The following is a 16,606-nucleotide window of genomic DNA, read 5'->3' on the forward strand; positions in this document are numbered from 1 at the left end:
TCTTTGTATAATTTTTTCACAGCTGTCTATCTCGAGGACAAAGTACAGTGCCCAGCTCCAGCAAGCACTCAGATATTCATTGAAGAAATTAGGAAATGGACCAGTCTACTTAGCTTCAGAAGCTCTTTCATGGAAGTTCCCATCCCCTCTGTAACAGTTCTCAGCTAGTTGACTGAAGACTAGCACCCTGACAATGAGGCAGCACTAAACCGTGAACGACAAAAATATTTACTGTCTCTCCGAGGGGCACTTGTGTTTGGTGTTTTTTTTTTTTTTTTAAACATTACACAATTTTTTTATTATTAAATGAGAAAATCTCATTTGTTACATCGTCACATTGCTAGTCAGAGAAATGCTGCAGTGATGAAGAAAGTCAATGTTGGATCAACCAAAGTCCTCATTTCTACAACATTCATTTAACAAAGAAATAATGTTCAACACAGCCCAACACAACATTCTTGGTTTTCTTCATATTGAAGTTCCCCCAAAAAATCATCTTCTAATGGGGTATTTTACTACATAAATTATAGTTCTTCATTTTTACAATTCACCCCAAACTGTATGAGAGATGTATCACACTAAAATTTCTAAAGCTGTTAGGAAATCCTTCACACATCGTCGTCATCTGATGTGTCACTGCTACTTGTCTCTGTGTCATCATTCTCAATAGTGGGTTTGAAAGTGCTGTTTTTCCAGGGTCCAAACTTGAAGTCACAGATCAGGCCATTTTTCAAAATACCATTTTTCCTCAGACCGTTCTTCTGTAACTGTTCACTAATAACCTGGAATTCTCTCATTTCATCCTCAGTTAAGGGAGCACATGTTTCATCATTTTCACTGTCTTCTTGCCAGCCCATCTCCTTTAACAATCTGTGTTCTGCTTCAAGTGAACTAGAAAGAACATCAGTTTGTGGGAAGGTTGAAGACCGAATGATCTGTTGGGAAATTACCGAGGCATTGCCATTCTCTTGTGGAATTTCATTTTCATTCAAAGTTTCGGTTTATATCCCTTTCTTGGTGAGTACTATTGCTGTTATGCAAATTAAATGAGTCGTCATCCTTTTCTGAGCCCGCATGGCTTTCATCTTCATGTTCCTCTTCTACTCTGTCCCTTTTCAATGCTTTCAAAAATTCACTCTTCTCATCAGTGCGCATACGTGTCAGTTTGGTTAGACGAGGCTGCTGATTAAGTTTGTCAACAGGTGAAGAGGAATTTGAGCGATTACACTCTTTCACTGAAGTTGTTGATGGACTAAAATTCTTGGCAGTTGATTTAAAAGTATTAAAGTTTCCGACACCATATGTAGACTCATGAGGGAAAGAAGTCCCAACTTTATTTTCTTTAGTTTGGCTTTTCCACTGTGTAGGTTTTGTAGGTGGAGCAGCAGGTTTAGGGACTAAGCCTTTATAAACACTTGGACCAGTCCCATTCTTAACTGGCTGTGACTGAAGATTTCCTACTACTGGGAATCCAGATAGCTGTAAGTCTTTTGTATTACCTTTCTTAATGACCAGCATCCTTTGAGTTCTAGATTTAGGATTCGGGGGATATTCAAAATCGAGGACTTGGACTCCAGAGACTCTGCTTTTGATCGGGAGACACCCTGAGAGCCTGGAAGGAAGTAGCACTAGAAAAGTTCTACTGAAGTCCTTCCTAAAATTCTCTCATGTCTTCCTCAGGAACATAGCTATTTTAAATGTTGCAATGGGGAAAACAATATTTGGGAACCCAGGGGGTAAAGTAAGAAAGGAATAGTGAAGTGTGATACAATGAAAGTTTCATTGTATTCCTATGGAAAGTACCGGGAATTTAACAATTAATCAAGCCACAATTAACCATTTTCTTTTTTCTAATGCAGACACACTTTTTAGTTTACCTAAGACACAGTAAAGAGTACATCCTCCTTTTAAACATCTTTTCAACTAGTGCCCAAAATCCTTTGACCAACCCTGAAACAGGAGAACCAAAATCTTTATATTAATACATTTTATTCTCAATATTTTCAAAGATGTATTTGCCTTTAAATCATTTCTAAAATTATTATATTAACCAAGGATCAGTACCAATAGTATCGATAGGTAGTTTTATATGACAAATGCTCACTAACATTCTTGATTTTTTATTTACTTTCATTTTAATCAAATCCAAATTATTCCTAATTTCTTAGAGATTTTATTTAACACCTTCCAGGTGGTTCTATATTCTTATGCAATCAGCTGTTCCCAGAAAAACTGAATAATAAGGAAACATACCTAAGAGAGGAGCTTGGGAGATTTTTTTGGTTGGGTATGTGTGTGTCTGGGCGTGTAGGCCCCATACACCTGCAGCTAAAGATTTATTCTGATTTGGTTCTCTCTCATACTCAGGATTTAAAGATGGAAAATCCTCAGCCTCAAACTGTTTGCGTTCTCTCTTGTCTTCTTTCCTCCCCGTTTCACTGTCAGGTATGCTGTTTTCATGTAGGCCCTGGCTTTTTCCAGAATGAAAAATACTGCTACGAGAACGGGAACTTCCACCATGGTATCCCCCTCGATGATTTATGTTTTCAGTACCATTTCTTCCATGTGTACGCCATCCATTTTTTTCTTTCCTTCCAAAGTTACCTCCATTAGGACATCCAATTCCAGAATCAAAGCCATCTGAAGAGTTGTGTCGTCGACGATTCACATCATAACGATTTTCTGTCCATGAAAAGTTTTCAGAATGCTTTTCAAAATTCAGTGACGACTTTGTTGATGATGGTGGGGTAGGAAAATTAAGCCAGGCTGGAGCAAAGTCATGCTGCGCCATTTAGGTCCAGTCTCTCCAACTCAGCGAAACAAGGCTTCAACACCTCATGGCAAGTCCAAATTCCAACAGGACTGCACAGGAAGGTGTTGGGTTTTTCTCTGTAATCTTTATGTTTTCCAGTTTGTTTGTTTATTTTGTATCCTCTGAAATAACATCCAAGTTCTTTGAAGATACTTAACCTATGGCTACTTGACATAGAGTTACTTCAGTCAGCTACCCATACTTCTGTTTTAAAGTTTTCATATGGTTATCTCCAGAATTAGCCAAGTTCCTTGGATTTAAGATTTTAAAGTCTTCTTTATTATTCCATGTACTTGTCACTGTTGTACTTATCCACTCCAGATGAAATATCCAATTTACGAGCCAAAAAGCAAAAACAAAAAGAAAATTTCACATCTGAAGAGCATTCCTAAACATCAGCATAAACAGAGACACACAGCTATCTCAATACTACCGTGCTGCTGGGAAACTGCAACATCTTAAATTTCCATGTAAATAAAAGATAAAAGCAAAAAAATTGTATTCGTTCAATGTCTTCATTTAGAAAAGCTGTCCCATTGTGACATGAAAAGGACTGAGGTCAAAAATTCCTAAAACTTTAAATAAAGGTAAAAATAAACTGCCATGAAACTTCAGCAATATTTAAACAGTAATTTGAAACTGCAGAGAAATTACTCAGTACACAAATCAAACATATCTTACAGTTCTGGCTGAAGAACACCAACAAGAGGGGAGGGATTGGGGGGCGGGGGAGGGCAAAAATACTACCAGCTGAAATACTTTAACCAGTTATATAATCCGTTTGAACCAAAATACTGAAGAAATGCCTGGGTCTCTTTAAAGCTTGTAGAATTGTTCACTACTACCAATTCACTTCAGAGATGATTCTTGCCAATTTTAATAAACTTCTGGGGCAAAATTATCCAGAAACATTGTAATTCCAAAATGGCCACTTGAAATATCCGGGGCCTTTTACACAAAACCTAGAAGATGATCTTCATATCTGAGTAATTCAATCACCTTCTGCGACACCAGAGGTGCCCCTGGCCTGGGGGTGCCGCTGCGCTCGATCCCGGGAGGAGGTTTTCGGTACTTTGAATAATCCCCTTTTTTCTGGTGTTTTTTTTTTTTTTAAATAATTTTTAAAATTAATTTTTAAATTTATTTATTTATTTATTTATTTTTGGCTGCGTTGGGTCTTCGTTGCTGCGCGCGGGCTATCTCTAGCTGCGGCGAGCGGGGGCTACTCCTAGTTGCGGTGCGCGGGCTTCTCACTGTGGTGGCTTCTCTTGTTGCGGAGCACGGGCTCTAGGTGCATGCACTTCAGTAGTTGTGGCACACGGGCTTCAGTAGCTGTGGCTCGTAGGCTCTAGAGCACAGGCTCAGTAGTTGTGGTGCACGGGCTTAGTTGCTCCGCGGCATGTGGGAACTTCCCGGACCAGGGCTCGAACCCGTGTCCCCTGCATTGGCAGGCGGATTCTTAACCACTGTGCCACCAGGGAAGTCCATGTTTGATGTTTAATTGTAGTGAAATGCACATAAAATTGTATCATCATATCACTTATGAGTGTAGAGTTTAGAAACGTTCAGGAGATTCACGTTGGGCGGCAGCCAATCTCCAGAACTCTTTTCTTCTGGAAAAACTGGAACTCTCTGCCCTCCAGCAACCCCTACCCCCAGACCCTGGCGCCCACCATTCGACTTTCTGTGTGTATGAACTTGACCACTCTAGGTGCATCATACAAGTGGAATTGACAGCATTTGTGTTTCTGTGACTGGCAGGTTAGCATCATGTCCTCAAGATTCATCCATGTTGTAGCCTGTGTCAGAACTTCCTCTTTAAGGCTGAATAATATTCTGTTGTGTATACACCCCGTTTTGCTTATCTATTCATCTGTCAGTGGGCAGTTGGGTTGCTTCCACAGTTTAGTTATTGTGAACAATGCTGCTATGAACATAGGTATACAAAGTATCTTGGAAAACCTGCTTTCAGTTATGTTGGGTATATACCCAGGAAGTGGAACTGGACCATATGGTAATCCTACTTTTAATTTTGAGGAGCCACCATGATATTTTGCACAATGGCTGTACCGTTTTACATTCTCACCAGTAGTGCACAGGGTTCCAATATCCTACATCCTCATCAGCCCTTGTTATTTTTTGTTTTCATAGTAGCCACCCTAATGTGTGTAAGGTGGTGTCTCACTGTAGTCTTGACTTGTATTTTCCTAATGATCAGTGATGCTGAGCATCTTTTGAGGTGTTTATGGGCCATTTATGTATCTTCTTAGCAGAAATGTCTAATCAAGTCCTTTGCCCATTTTTTAACCAGGTTGTTTGCTTTGTGGTTGAGTTTTAGGAGTTCTCTGTACACTCTAGATATTAATCCCTTATCAGATATATGATTTCCAAACATCTCCTCTCATTCTGTGATTGCCCTTTTCCTCTGTTGATAGTGTCTTTATGCACAGATTTTCATGAAGTCCAATTTCTCTATTTCAAAAATTTTCATGAAGTCCAATTTCTCTGTTTTCCTTTCATTGCCTGTGCCTTCGGTGTCATATTCAAGAAATCATTGCCAAAATCTAATGCCATTAAACTTTGGGACACTTGTGCTTTTTCAAAGGAACTTTTAATGACAAGTTCCCCAGTTTGGGGAGTTCAGAACCCTGAAACCTAACTATAAGTGTTCCCAATGCAGAAAGTACTTAAGAACCAGAGTGCTTAATCAACATTTTTGTTGGCAAGCGAGGTTCCAAGGAGCGTGTGGAAGCACACCAGAAGTAACATGGAGGACTTTTAGGAAAGCCCTCTGCCACCTTTGTTTCCTCCCTCTTTCTCCATATATCCCTCCCATTTTTCCTTCCTTCCTTCCTTTCAGATAACATGTCTGGGGCAGGATATGGTGAAGAAAATACTTTTACCTCACTCCCCTATAACAACACTGACCGCCCCATGAGCCTTGGAGAAACAATTTGCCTAATTTGGAGAGAAAAACTCCATTCAAACCCTGCTGGGATTCAAGTTCAAATCTGTGTGACCACAAAACCCACATTCATGGACCCACTTGCCTCTATTGCTTTTTTAAGCTATAGGAATGCTGGATGAGGAATGTTGTCTGTTATTAACTAGAAAAACATGATCCTCCTTTGAGCCTTCATGCCGTTACCTATAAGATGAAAATGGACAAGCACAGCACGTTTCCAGTGTTACTTTTGAAATTTTCAGTGCGATCTTACATGAAAATAACATGAAGACACACAAGCAAACCTGCCTGATTCCCCCTTATGCCTTGACTTCTTGGCCTGTAGAGAGGTCTCCAAGACCCTCCTTGGAAGATCCAGGTTTCCACCCAGCACTGAGCTAGATGACCACGGGCTCCCTTCCAGCCCAGTGAGTCTTTGCATGACTGTTTTGGGTTTCTTTTTCCTAGACTCCCATTTCTTAGAAGTTTAAGAGGAGAGCCAATCACAGACCTCCATTTCACCCGAGAGCTGGCATGCCATGAGGTCACCAATATTTGTTTTATGTACTGCTAAGAGATTAAGTGGCAGTATAATTTCAGAGAAAAGTTAGGTTCCCTGGAAATCAGGAACCCCAGCATCCTGCCCTTAAACACTCGAATGACCTTGAGCAATGAAAGGTCTCCAGACCTTCATTTCTCATCTTCAAATGAGAAGACAAATTGGACTACATCACTGTTTCCTAAAGTGTGGTGTGTACACCGCTGTGGAAACTAAGCAATAGGTAGAAAAAAGTTAGGTGCTTTTATCTTATGTATATATCTATATATACTTAAATAGCCTCTCAGCTCTACAGTATCTTAGCTATTATTGCTACAGCAAGGCTGAAGTCGGTGACACACACACAAGCAACACCCAATGCTAGTATACGTGGTGAAGGTATCGCACCTTCAGGAATTGTCCTTTCCACCCAAACTGTCCAGAAATATTGACACCGATGAAATGGATCGCTAGTGTGGATCCTCATATACCAAATTCCCATGAGCTTTGCTGAGAAGACCTCAGCAGTGCATCAAAGCATCCCTTTGATGCAATGTGAATAAGGTTTTAAAAAGTTATTAATGTGGTTAGTAACTGACTGCAGTTTGGGCAATCCCACGCTTGATTTCTTGGTTTCTTCCACGTCTAGCTGTCTTTGACGTGTGACGTGCTTAGAAGAAAGTCAGTGTGCTCTCTTCAGGTCAGTCTTAATCTATAACCTGTGTTATACATGTGCCTCATTAAGGACAAACTTTCTAGTTCCAGATGGGGAATTTGGAGCAGGCTCTTTTTTCTCTAAATGAATGGGGCTCTACTCCAAGAACACAGACTTCACATACATGGGTATAAACACATACATACACCAAAGTCAAGTCACTTCCTATCCCTCTATTCACTGTTTAGGCCCTGAAGGTATTGTTTACAGCCCGACACTTGGCCTGCAGGGAAGAATCTCATCCACCTGAGATCTTAGGAACAGTGCCTCCAATCCCCTCCTCTCTTTCTGTTAAATTTCTGCAAAGGCAGGAAGTACCAGAGTGATGCAGAGGTTGGCTGGAAGGTTGAGAAGAGGCCCCAAAGATGTAAGGCTTAGGATGACCCTGAAGAACAGATGGGGTTTGGGCAGTCGGCATGGAAACTAGAGAAAATTCCAACTGGGCAAGGAAGGAGTGGGCACTATAAATGGGGGACAGGGAAAAGACTGGAACACAGGGTTTGGACTGGGAAGCAAAGAGGATGCTATAAGGCAGGTTCAAGGGGTGGGTTAGAGAGAGCATGATGGCCCGCTAAATCTTTTAAGCTCCACTCTGTGCCACTCACGTGCTACAAAAGGATTTATTTCAGTGTGAGGTGAGATGTGCTACTTTAAGAATTTAACGGAACCAAAATGACCTGGGGACCAGGATGCTAGTCTACTGTTATAGGTACTGTTCTCCTGGGGCAAAAAACCAACATAAAATGGTGCATTAGTCTGCTTGGGCTGCCATAGTAAAATACTAGAGACTGGAGGCTTAAACAACAGAAATTTACTTTCTCGCGGTTCTGGAATTCTGCAGTCTAAAATCAAGGTGCCAGCAGAGTTGCTTTCTTCTGAGGCCTCTCTTCCTGGCTTGCAGACAGCTGCCTTCTCACTGAGTCCTCACATAGTCTTACCTGTGTGTGTGCACGGACAGAGAGAGGCCGCTGATGTCTCTATCTTCTTATAAGGACACTAGTCCAATCTGATTAGGGCCTCACCATTATGACCTTATTTAACCTTAATTACCTCCTTAAAGACCCTATTTCCTAATACAGTCACATTAGAGGTGAGGGCTTTAACACAGGAATTGGCGGGGGCGGGGGGATACAGTTCAGTTCCCAATAAAAGGTATGAACTTGGACCAAAGCACGTGATCACAATGGAAATGCAAGGACAGGACAAGAGGGACTTTGGAAGGATGAAGAGAAGATATTTGTGAAGGGTAGACAGGACTCAAAGACAGCACTAATGTTACCAACCCAAGCACATGGGGGCTGGAGACGCCTTCCGGAAGAGCCCGTCGCATGGCTTTATATGCCATTACCCTCCTCCCCATCACTCTCTCCTGCAGGGTGACTCATGCATTTTCCAATGTAAGAGCAGCCTGTCTTGTATCAAACAAGAATCGTTAGGACCAAGTATAAAGAGTTTTTAGGATGGTACAATAAACTATAACTAAGGAAAATGGGATGGTATTAAATGAAGGGGATTTAGACCTCAGCAAAAAAAAAAAAAAAAAAGACCATAATATTGAGCTCTGTTAGACAGGATAATATTCAGTTTCCCAAAGGAAGAGCTGACACATTCATTCAGCGATCCAAAGCCAGTTTCAAAATTGCACTCAAGTGCGTTCGGCAAACCACTGTCAGAAGCTGTGAAGTCTCTTCCCTTTTTCATCTACCTCCCAAGGTACCTGAGATCCAATGTCACCGTCCAGACCATCGTAACGTCCCATCTGACTAGCAGTCGTGCTACCTCTTAATCATTTACATTAAATGTTTGTGCCATCAGAAACCTGAAGATCGTTCACAAGCTGGCTTTGATTGCACTCCCCAGAAGCAGACCCTGAGACGAGGATTCATGCACATGTTCCCAGGGAGACTGGCAAACGGAGGGGGGAAGCAGAACAGAGACGAGATGAAGCCACACAAAGACACACACCCAGCAGGTCCTGCAGAGGGTAGTTTCACCACTCTGAAGTGCAAATGGTGCCTCAGAGCTGAGGCCAAGGAGCTGGGCTTTCCTACCCCCTCATCTACCCATCACTGGCTAAGGGCTACACCAGAGTGATTTCCAGGCACCACAGTCAACCTTCAGGCACTTCAGTTTCTCCAGGTGTTCGGACAAACTCCAGTAGCCCAAGTGCAGTTTTCCCAAAAAGAGTCCCAGGTACCTACTGTGGCAGTGAAAGCACATCAAAGCCAGTGGGAACATAAAAACTGTAAAAAGGAATTCAAGGGAATCTGGCCAAACACACACCCCCTAATTGCACAATTCTACTAAAATATAGGCAAAGGAAAAAGTCATGGATGGGCACAAAGATTTAACTGGGTATGTTTGTTGCAGTGCTGTTTTAAACGGATGTGTCAACTAGGATGCTTTTGGTTTCAAGTAACAGGAACCTCAGCTCAAACTGGGCTCAGTAAAACAGGGAGTCTGCCGGTTCACCCACTGAAAGGTTCAGTAGTAGTTCGAGTTTCCACCATGGTTCTACCTGGGCTTCTCTGCCAGTTCTCCCAGCTCTGCCTTCCTCCATGTGCAGACTTTGTTCTTAACTTGGCTTCCACGTGACTTTTTTTTTTTTAAGGGCTGCAGCTGTTAGAGGAGAGGAATTTTTTCCCCTTTTCCTAACCACAGAACACATAGAACATAGTACTGAGCTTCATTCCAGCGGAATTAACTGCAGTTCCGTGCTTGCTCCCGAACCAGTCCCTGTGGCAAAAGGGCATGGGGCCACCTTGGGTTAGTTTACACCAAGCAGGGCTGATTTGGAGTGGGGAGGGAGAAGGGAAATCCTACCCTGACCACGCAGCTGACAGGCAGCAGACAAGGGGAAGTTCTAAATAGCCACTAGAGCCAGGCAAACTGAAGATAACCTAAAATATCTGTAAACTGGACACTGGTTTTACCATTTATCTTCATTCGGTGGAATACCACACATCCATTTAAAACACGTAACAAAACAAAAAGATGTTGAAAATATATATAGAAAGAGTAGATTATAAAACTCTTGGAAAGACATACACCCATTCATTAACAGCCATTATCTCTATGTGGTGGCATTCTGTTTGGTTTTAAGATTTTCATGTTGAAGTTTTACTTACCCATATTCATATTTTCCAAAATTTTATAATAAAATATTTTTCTTTGTAACAAGAAAAATATCCATTCCACTACCTTCATGCTTTTTAAGGGGCTGCATTTTTCTTATCTGCTTTTCCCATTAAACTTCCAAAGTAGTGTAGCATTTATTCTTTTTTTAATGAAAGAAATAGGTCCGACAAAATTACGTGACATGCCCAAGTTCTCACAGCAAGTTATTATAGGAGTTGATGTTAAAAATCAAGGAATCTCGGTTTCTATGGCAACTCTGTTCCAGTTCTCCATGTTCAGTGATTCCTTTCCCTGAGCTGATAAGGATATTCACACTCTTGACACCTTTACTCCAAACGAAATCAGCGCTGACAAAGGGACTTCTCCACTCGGCACCAAAAAGGTTCAACATTTCAAAGAAATGCCAGTTCCTTTCTTGTCACCCCAAAAGCAGTCTAGTGGACCCAGCCCTGATGAACAGGATTATTAGTGACACACAGTGAATGAGATTCTCCAGCCAGCCCCCATTAGTGGCGCATGGCTAACTGCTGACTGCTGGGGCCAGTCCTGTTGGAATGGGAAACCTGACTCTACATCCATGGCTTATTTTGTACTTTGTTAACTGTCAGTGCTGGTGTGACAGAGGATTGATCCAACCATCGGGGCACAGGGACTTCTCCCACTTCACAGGCCCAAAGGTGCACTGGGCTGTCTTTCCAACCTCTCCATGAATAGCAGTGCCAAGCCCTCCCTTGGGAAAATAACGCCAAGGGAAAGATCTAAATACCAGATCCATGTCCTTAGTGAACGACACCACGTGGGATTTAGATAAATAATCGTCACACCCACACCCTCATTACCAGCACCAAATCTCTCAGAACCACTACAAATCATCTCATTTTACGCTTCATGTATTTTTTTTTTTTTTTTTTTTTTTTTTGCGGTACGTGGGCCTCTCACTGTTGTGGCCTCTGCCGTTGCGGAGCACAGGTCCCGGACGCGCAGGCTCAGCGGCCATGGCTCACGGGCCCAGCCGCTCTGCGGCATGTGGGATCTTCCTAGACCGGGGCACGAACCAGCGTCCCCTGCATCGGCAGGTGGACTGTCAATCACTGCGCCACCCGGGAAGCCCCTTCATGTATTTTCTATGAAATATCAGCCTTATTCTAAATTTGGGCCATTATTTTAGACTACCCAGGCCATCCGGAACCCTCAATTCTGAGGACAAATGAAAAACATAAGGTCTCTTTAAGCCCTAATGTAAAACTTCAAACTTCTGTGGCTCCAACATCAGCCAACTTTCCGGAGGACATTTGCCTGGTATACGGCTGCACTGTGTACTGTGACATTTTCTTTATCTATGGCAACATCGAGTGCGGGGCTCATCCCCTTCTGGGCACATGGGAAGATTACATCTTTGCTTCTTTTAACTTTGGGTCCCATGACTAGTTCTGGCCAATTGGTTCTAAGGGGCAGTGATATGTGTCATTTCTGGGCCAAAGCACTTGACAGACAGTGAGACCCTCCACTCGCCTCCACCTACATCATCGATCACAGAAGTATGTGTTGAGATGGAGGGGCCACGAGGTTGAAGCGGCCTTTACCATTGAGCCAACCCTTGGAAGAGTCTCCCAGACCCACAGCCAACATCAGGTGAATGAAAAATAAACGTGTGTGTTTTAAAGATACTTAAATCCTATGTTGATTGTTACAATAACACAACTAGACTACCTTGGCTAATACTCATGCTTACTATGGGGTCAGTCACAGTGCTGGGCACTTCACATGCATTATCTCACTTACTGTTCAAAAGTAAGATTGATTCTATTAGGATTCCACTTCACTGATGGAGAAACAGAAAGGTTAAGTAACCTATCCAAGATCACACAGCAACAAAGTGATGCAACTGGATTAGACTCCTAAACGTACATTCATAACCACCACATTGCTAAAGAAGCCAAAGGTGAGCTCATAATAATGAGCTGAGTCAGAAGAAGGAGAGAAGCAGGGAGCAAGAGAGCCTTAAGGGCTAGGATTGAGAAAAATTTGAGGATTAGGGGAAAAGCAGGCACCTTAGAGAAAGGCCTAAGGCATCAACTCCCAAAATAACGTTTGGCAATTTAACTACATCAGAATTATTACAGGTTAAAAACTACAAATATATAAATAAACTAACAGTTAACTGAATTACATTTGTGTAAATGGAACATGTCATAATCAAGATGAGTATAGAAAAGTTTCACCTTTTTTTTTTTTTGCGATACGCGGGCCTCTCACTGTTGTGGCCTCTCCCATTGCGGAGCACAGGCTCCGGACGCACAGGCTTAGCTGGCCATGGCTCAAGGGCCCAGCTGCTCCGCAGCATGTGGGATCTTCCCGGACTGGGGCACGAACCCACGTCCCCTCCATCGGCAGGCGGACTCTCAACCAGTGCGCCACCAGGGAAGCCTAAGTTTCACCTATTTTAAATGCTGAAAACAATTGCCTGTTTTCCTATCAGGTGGAACACTGAGCCATTTTTCCTTACAAAATACTTTACTTCCAATGACTACTCAGATGCCAGTCTTCATATAAACCCAACAAAAATTTTAGGAGAATAAATTCTATTGACCATTCATTTGTTTAGAATATAACCAGACTTGGCATTCCATTGGACAGTAAATCAAAGAACCCAAAGCAATAACATTGAACCAGAGTCATTGTGGCGTGCCTTAGATGCAGACACATATATTGCCACTTTTAAGAAAATTTTCAAGATGTGATTATAGACATCTCCAGACGTTAGAAAAAAAAATGTAAATTCAAAATTTCAAGCAATAAGCATGAAAGATGATTCTTCAGTAAATTAAAATTCATTTTCTAACAATGTTGGAAAACATCTACATATATATACATATTTATGCATATAACATTTTATTATGCTTTAAGGAAAGCCAATTGGAAGAATCAATATAAATGTATCATGTCTTAATATTCCCAAAGTTTAACTCCACCTAAATACTGACAATGAAAATATCAATTTTAATTTAACCCGTAACTATAGATTTACTTTAGAATCTATGGAACTGTTTTAATTTCTTAACTTGTCTGAATCCACTTGCCCTCCACTCCTGCATTTAGTTCCTGTTTCAATTTCCATCCTTTTCTGCCCTGTAGTCTTCATGTTTTTTCAGTTAGACTGGACTAAATATCAGCAGAGGACAGAGTCACCCCCCGCATCTCAACTAGAAGAGAGGAGATACCATTTACATTCTTTATTGAGATGTGCCTATAAACTCATAAAAAATATCCAAGGAATAAACAAAAACTGAAAGTAGGTTGTCACCCGATGAGACCTTCTCCTAAGATCGTGTCCACTGAGCACAAGGACTCTAAAATGCTTCCAACCTTCACGTTTCACATATTGTTGCCTTTTTAAAGCAATTTAAAGCCCCCCCAAAAGATGTTTTAGAATGGGAGGAAATACAGGAGATACAGGAAAGAACAACTAACTACCCATCTCCCCGCTGTCCCACCTCTCCCCCGCACACAATTGCCACTCCAGTTTGACTTCTCAGGGATTCCCAGCACAGCACGCCAGCACTTATTCTCACCCTTTGGTAAATGCCCTTCCCAGATTCTTTTTCCTACCAGAACCTGCATATCCATCCTTCAGAGCCCAGTTCAAGTGCCACTTCCACCATGAAGCCCCCATGAAAGTTCAACCCACTGCAATCTTTTCTAAATTTCTATTGTTCCAATCTTCTTTTATCACACACTCAGGATGGGGTTGTTTTGGTCAACATTTCCATGTGATTAGTCTTCTTCCCCCACCTAGACAGTAGCCTTCACACATTTTTATTTTCCAGGGTATCTAGCATGACATTGATCATTAGCAGAGGCTGAGTTTCAATGTGTTGTTTAGATAACTAAACAACATTATTATGTATAATAATGAAATATTGAAAATGGGATGACAAAAAGTCAGACTTAAGGATTACAATCCAGTTTCCTCAATATAAGTAAACATCAGTCTTAATGTGGCAAACCCAACCCCAATGACCTAATTCATCATTTAAGAACCCATAAATAATTACTTTTTAAATATCCTTTGCTTCTAGGAGGGAACAAAAGGTTACAGCCTTGAGCTTTGACACTAACCCCACTAACACATTCTGTAGAATGGCAGCTCAAAAATCATGCCGCAACTGAATTTCATTATGGCGAGACTAGATGGAAGGCAAGGGCTTCACAGTTGTAGTAATATTGATTTTGGGGAAAACTTGGTTTCAGTAGTACTAGCTTTTGTCCATTAAGCAGCAACCACTGCTGAGCACGTCAGACAAAACTTCTGAGAACAAAACTTCCGCTCCCGCCGCCCCCGCTCCCCAGCAGGGCGCCCCCGCCCCCGCCCTGCTTGATTTTAAACCCGCAGCAGACGGAACTCGACTTAAAATAACTATTTTGACAGTTCAGATGTAAATATGTGAGCGATGCGTGGGGCTGTTTTTCCTTCACACTTCCCCTCACCCCTCGCTCCCTACAGCAGCCCCAACTCTGTTGAGGCGGAAATGATGGGAGAGCGCCGCCTGCAGGATGCTCCCCAAAACGTGGCCAGGGAAGTGACTCGTCCTAGACCTCTCAGCCCCGGGGGGACGGGGAGAATCAGAAGTTAGAGGAACCCTTGCTGACTTTCACCACACCACACTACTGTGCTAGAGTCAGTACGATATGTGAGATATGCAAAATCCCCTGCCACTTTTAATTCTTTCAACTAACCCCTTCACTTAACTCACTGAACTCCTGCTTTGTGCCAGGCACTAAGTAAGCATTTTAGCACATGCTGTCTTATTTGATCCTCAAAAAACATGCGGCGAGCATTATTATCTGTATTTTACATATGGAAAACAGAGGTTTGGGGAGATTGAGTTCTCTAGGCTGCCATAGCTAGCGAAGAGAATTGAGATCAGAACCCATGTCCTGTGCTCTTCCCCACCATAGCCAGTTGAGAGGAAGGAAGGTGGAGGCAGAGATCCACCCATTCTATAAGGAGGGAAACCAGAGTTTAGACAGTCGAAGTCACACGTCTTTCTGGCCACTAACAAGCATCTTAGCTGGGGCAGATCCAGGACAGAAACACAGCATCTTTAGGACAGCCAGCCCATGCCTCTCTCCCCAGTCTGGACCCAGGCAGTGTGCTGGGACATGATGGGACATCCTTTGGAAAGAGGGTAGGAGAAAATGTACTTGGAGAAAGAAAAGAGGCGGAAGGGAAAAGGAGGGAGGAGGTCTAGAGAGTGAAGGAGCTTAAGTAGGCATAGACTGCATAGCCTGGCCAGGCAGAGCTGTGACGTAGGGGAAGTTCATTGTCAGAGCTCCCAGCTACCCCTTTCTTTGCCCCCTTTTCCCCACCAGGTGCCCTCTCCCCCCACCAACCCATGCCGCCCTGGGGCCAGATGCCCACTGATACTCCCATGCTTTTCTCCCATCCTAATGAAACCTGCTCCGGGAGGGAATCCAATGTATTCTTTGATGCTGTGGGGCAAATGCCTGATAACTGCCCAGTGTTCACCATCCTCCTGGATGACAAGCCCCAGGGAATCAAATCCTGAAGTAAAAGAAAGGAAGCACTACTGAAATGTCAGACTCCTGGAGAGAAAAGGAATTTGGGAGCAATAGGGCCCACCTGTGACAGGAGAGGCTATGTATAGCACCTGTTTGCAAGGTGACTGCTGGGTTTGCATGTGCATACAGCTATGGGCAAATGTCGTAGAGGTTAGCAAGGTAGAGAGAGGGGTCCTGGGATCTGTGCTTTGAACATGCCTTCTGCTTCATCCTTCAAGTCTCAGCTCAAATTCCACTTCACTGTGAAACCTTCCCTGATCCCTCCCCACTCTCCAAACACTTTGCTTGTACTCTACATCTTGCATGTCACATCCTTCAAGCCTTTGCATGTTGCTTTTTATTAAATCGTGAGTTCCTCAAGGGGCAGGAATGTCTGATTTCCCTGTGTTTCTCCTACAGCTCTTCCCAGAGGGCTTTGCACAGTCAGGACTCAATATTGATGGGACGGATTGAATTGACAGGCGTGCACAGCACACATTTCCCCATACAAGGGGTAAGGACTGGGATACTGACAGCAGAAGGGCCAGGGGCAGGCACCCCAGCTGACTCCTGGAGACTGAAAGGTGTGGGGCACTTATTTGTCCCAGACCATCAGCGACCACTATTGAGTGCTTATGTACTAGCACTGTGGTGGCTGCTCCGGGAGAAGGGGCAGCCCCTCCAAGGAGCAGCCAATCCACCCTCTAAACTATGGAGCAGCATGTGACACTTCAGCCTCATCCTGCCCCGGCTACTCCATGCCTTACAGGATGCTGGCTCTGGGGTTAAACCTGATGGCTCTAGCTCTCTGGCCCCCTCAGAGCCTCTTGCTTCAGTGATAATTTGGATTTGCTGGCCCTCCAGTCAAAGTGGAGTTATGATATAATAATTCTTTTA

At 42.9% G+C, this 16,606-nt stretch overlaps 1 protein-coding gene across 1 annotated transcript; it reads right to left on the reverse strand.

Moving 5' to 3' along the window:
* Positions 1-295: 295 nt before the first annotated feature.
* On the reverse strand, positions 296-3,005 carry LOC309824421 (vasculin-like). The gene is given in 3 exon segments (XM_082657302.1): positions 296-986; positions 988-1,565; positions 2,254-3,005. Coding segments are annotated over 3 exon segments (1,494 nt in total). The 5' UTR covers positions 2,792-3,005; the 3' UTR covers positions 296-608.
* Between the last annotated feature and the right edge of the window lie 13,601 nt (positions 3,006-16,606).

This window comes from Grampus griseus, assembly GCF_964374135.1.
Source record: "Grampus griseus genome assembly, chromosome: 1".
Taxonomy (NCBI): domain Eukaryota; kingdom Metazoa; phylum Chordata; class Mammalia; order Artiodactyla; family Delphinidae; genus Grampus; species Grampus griseus.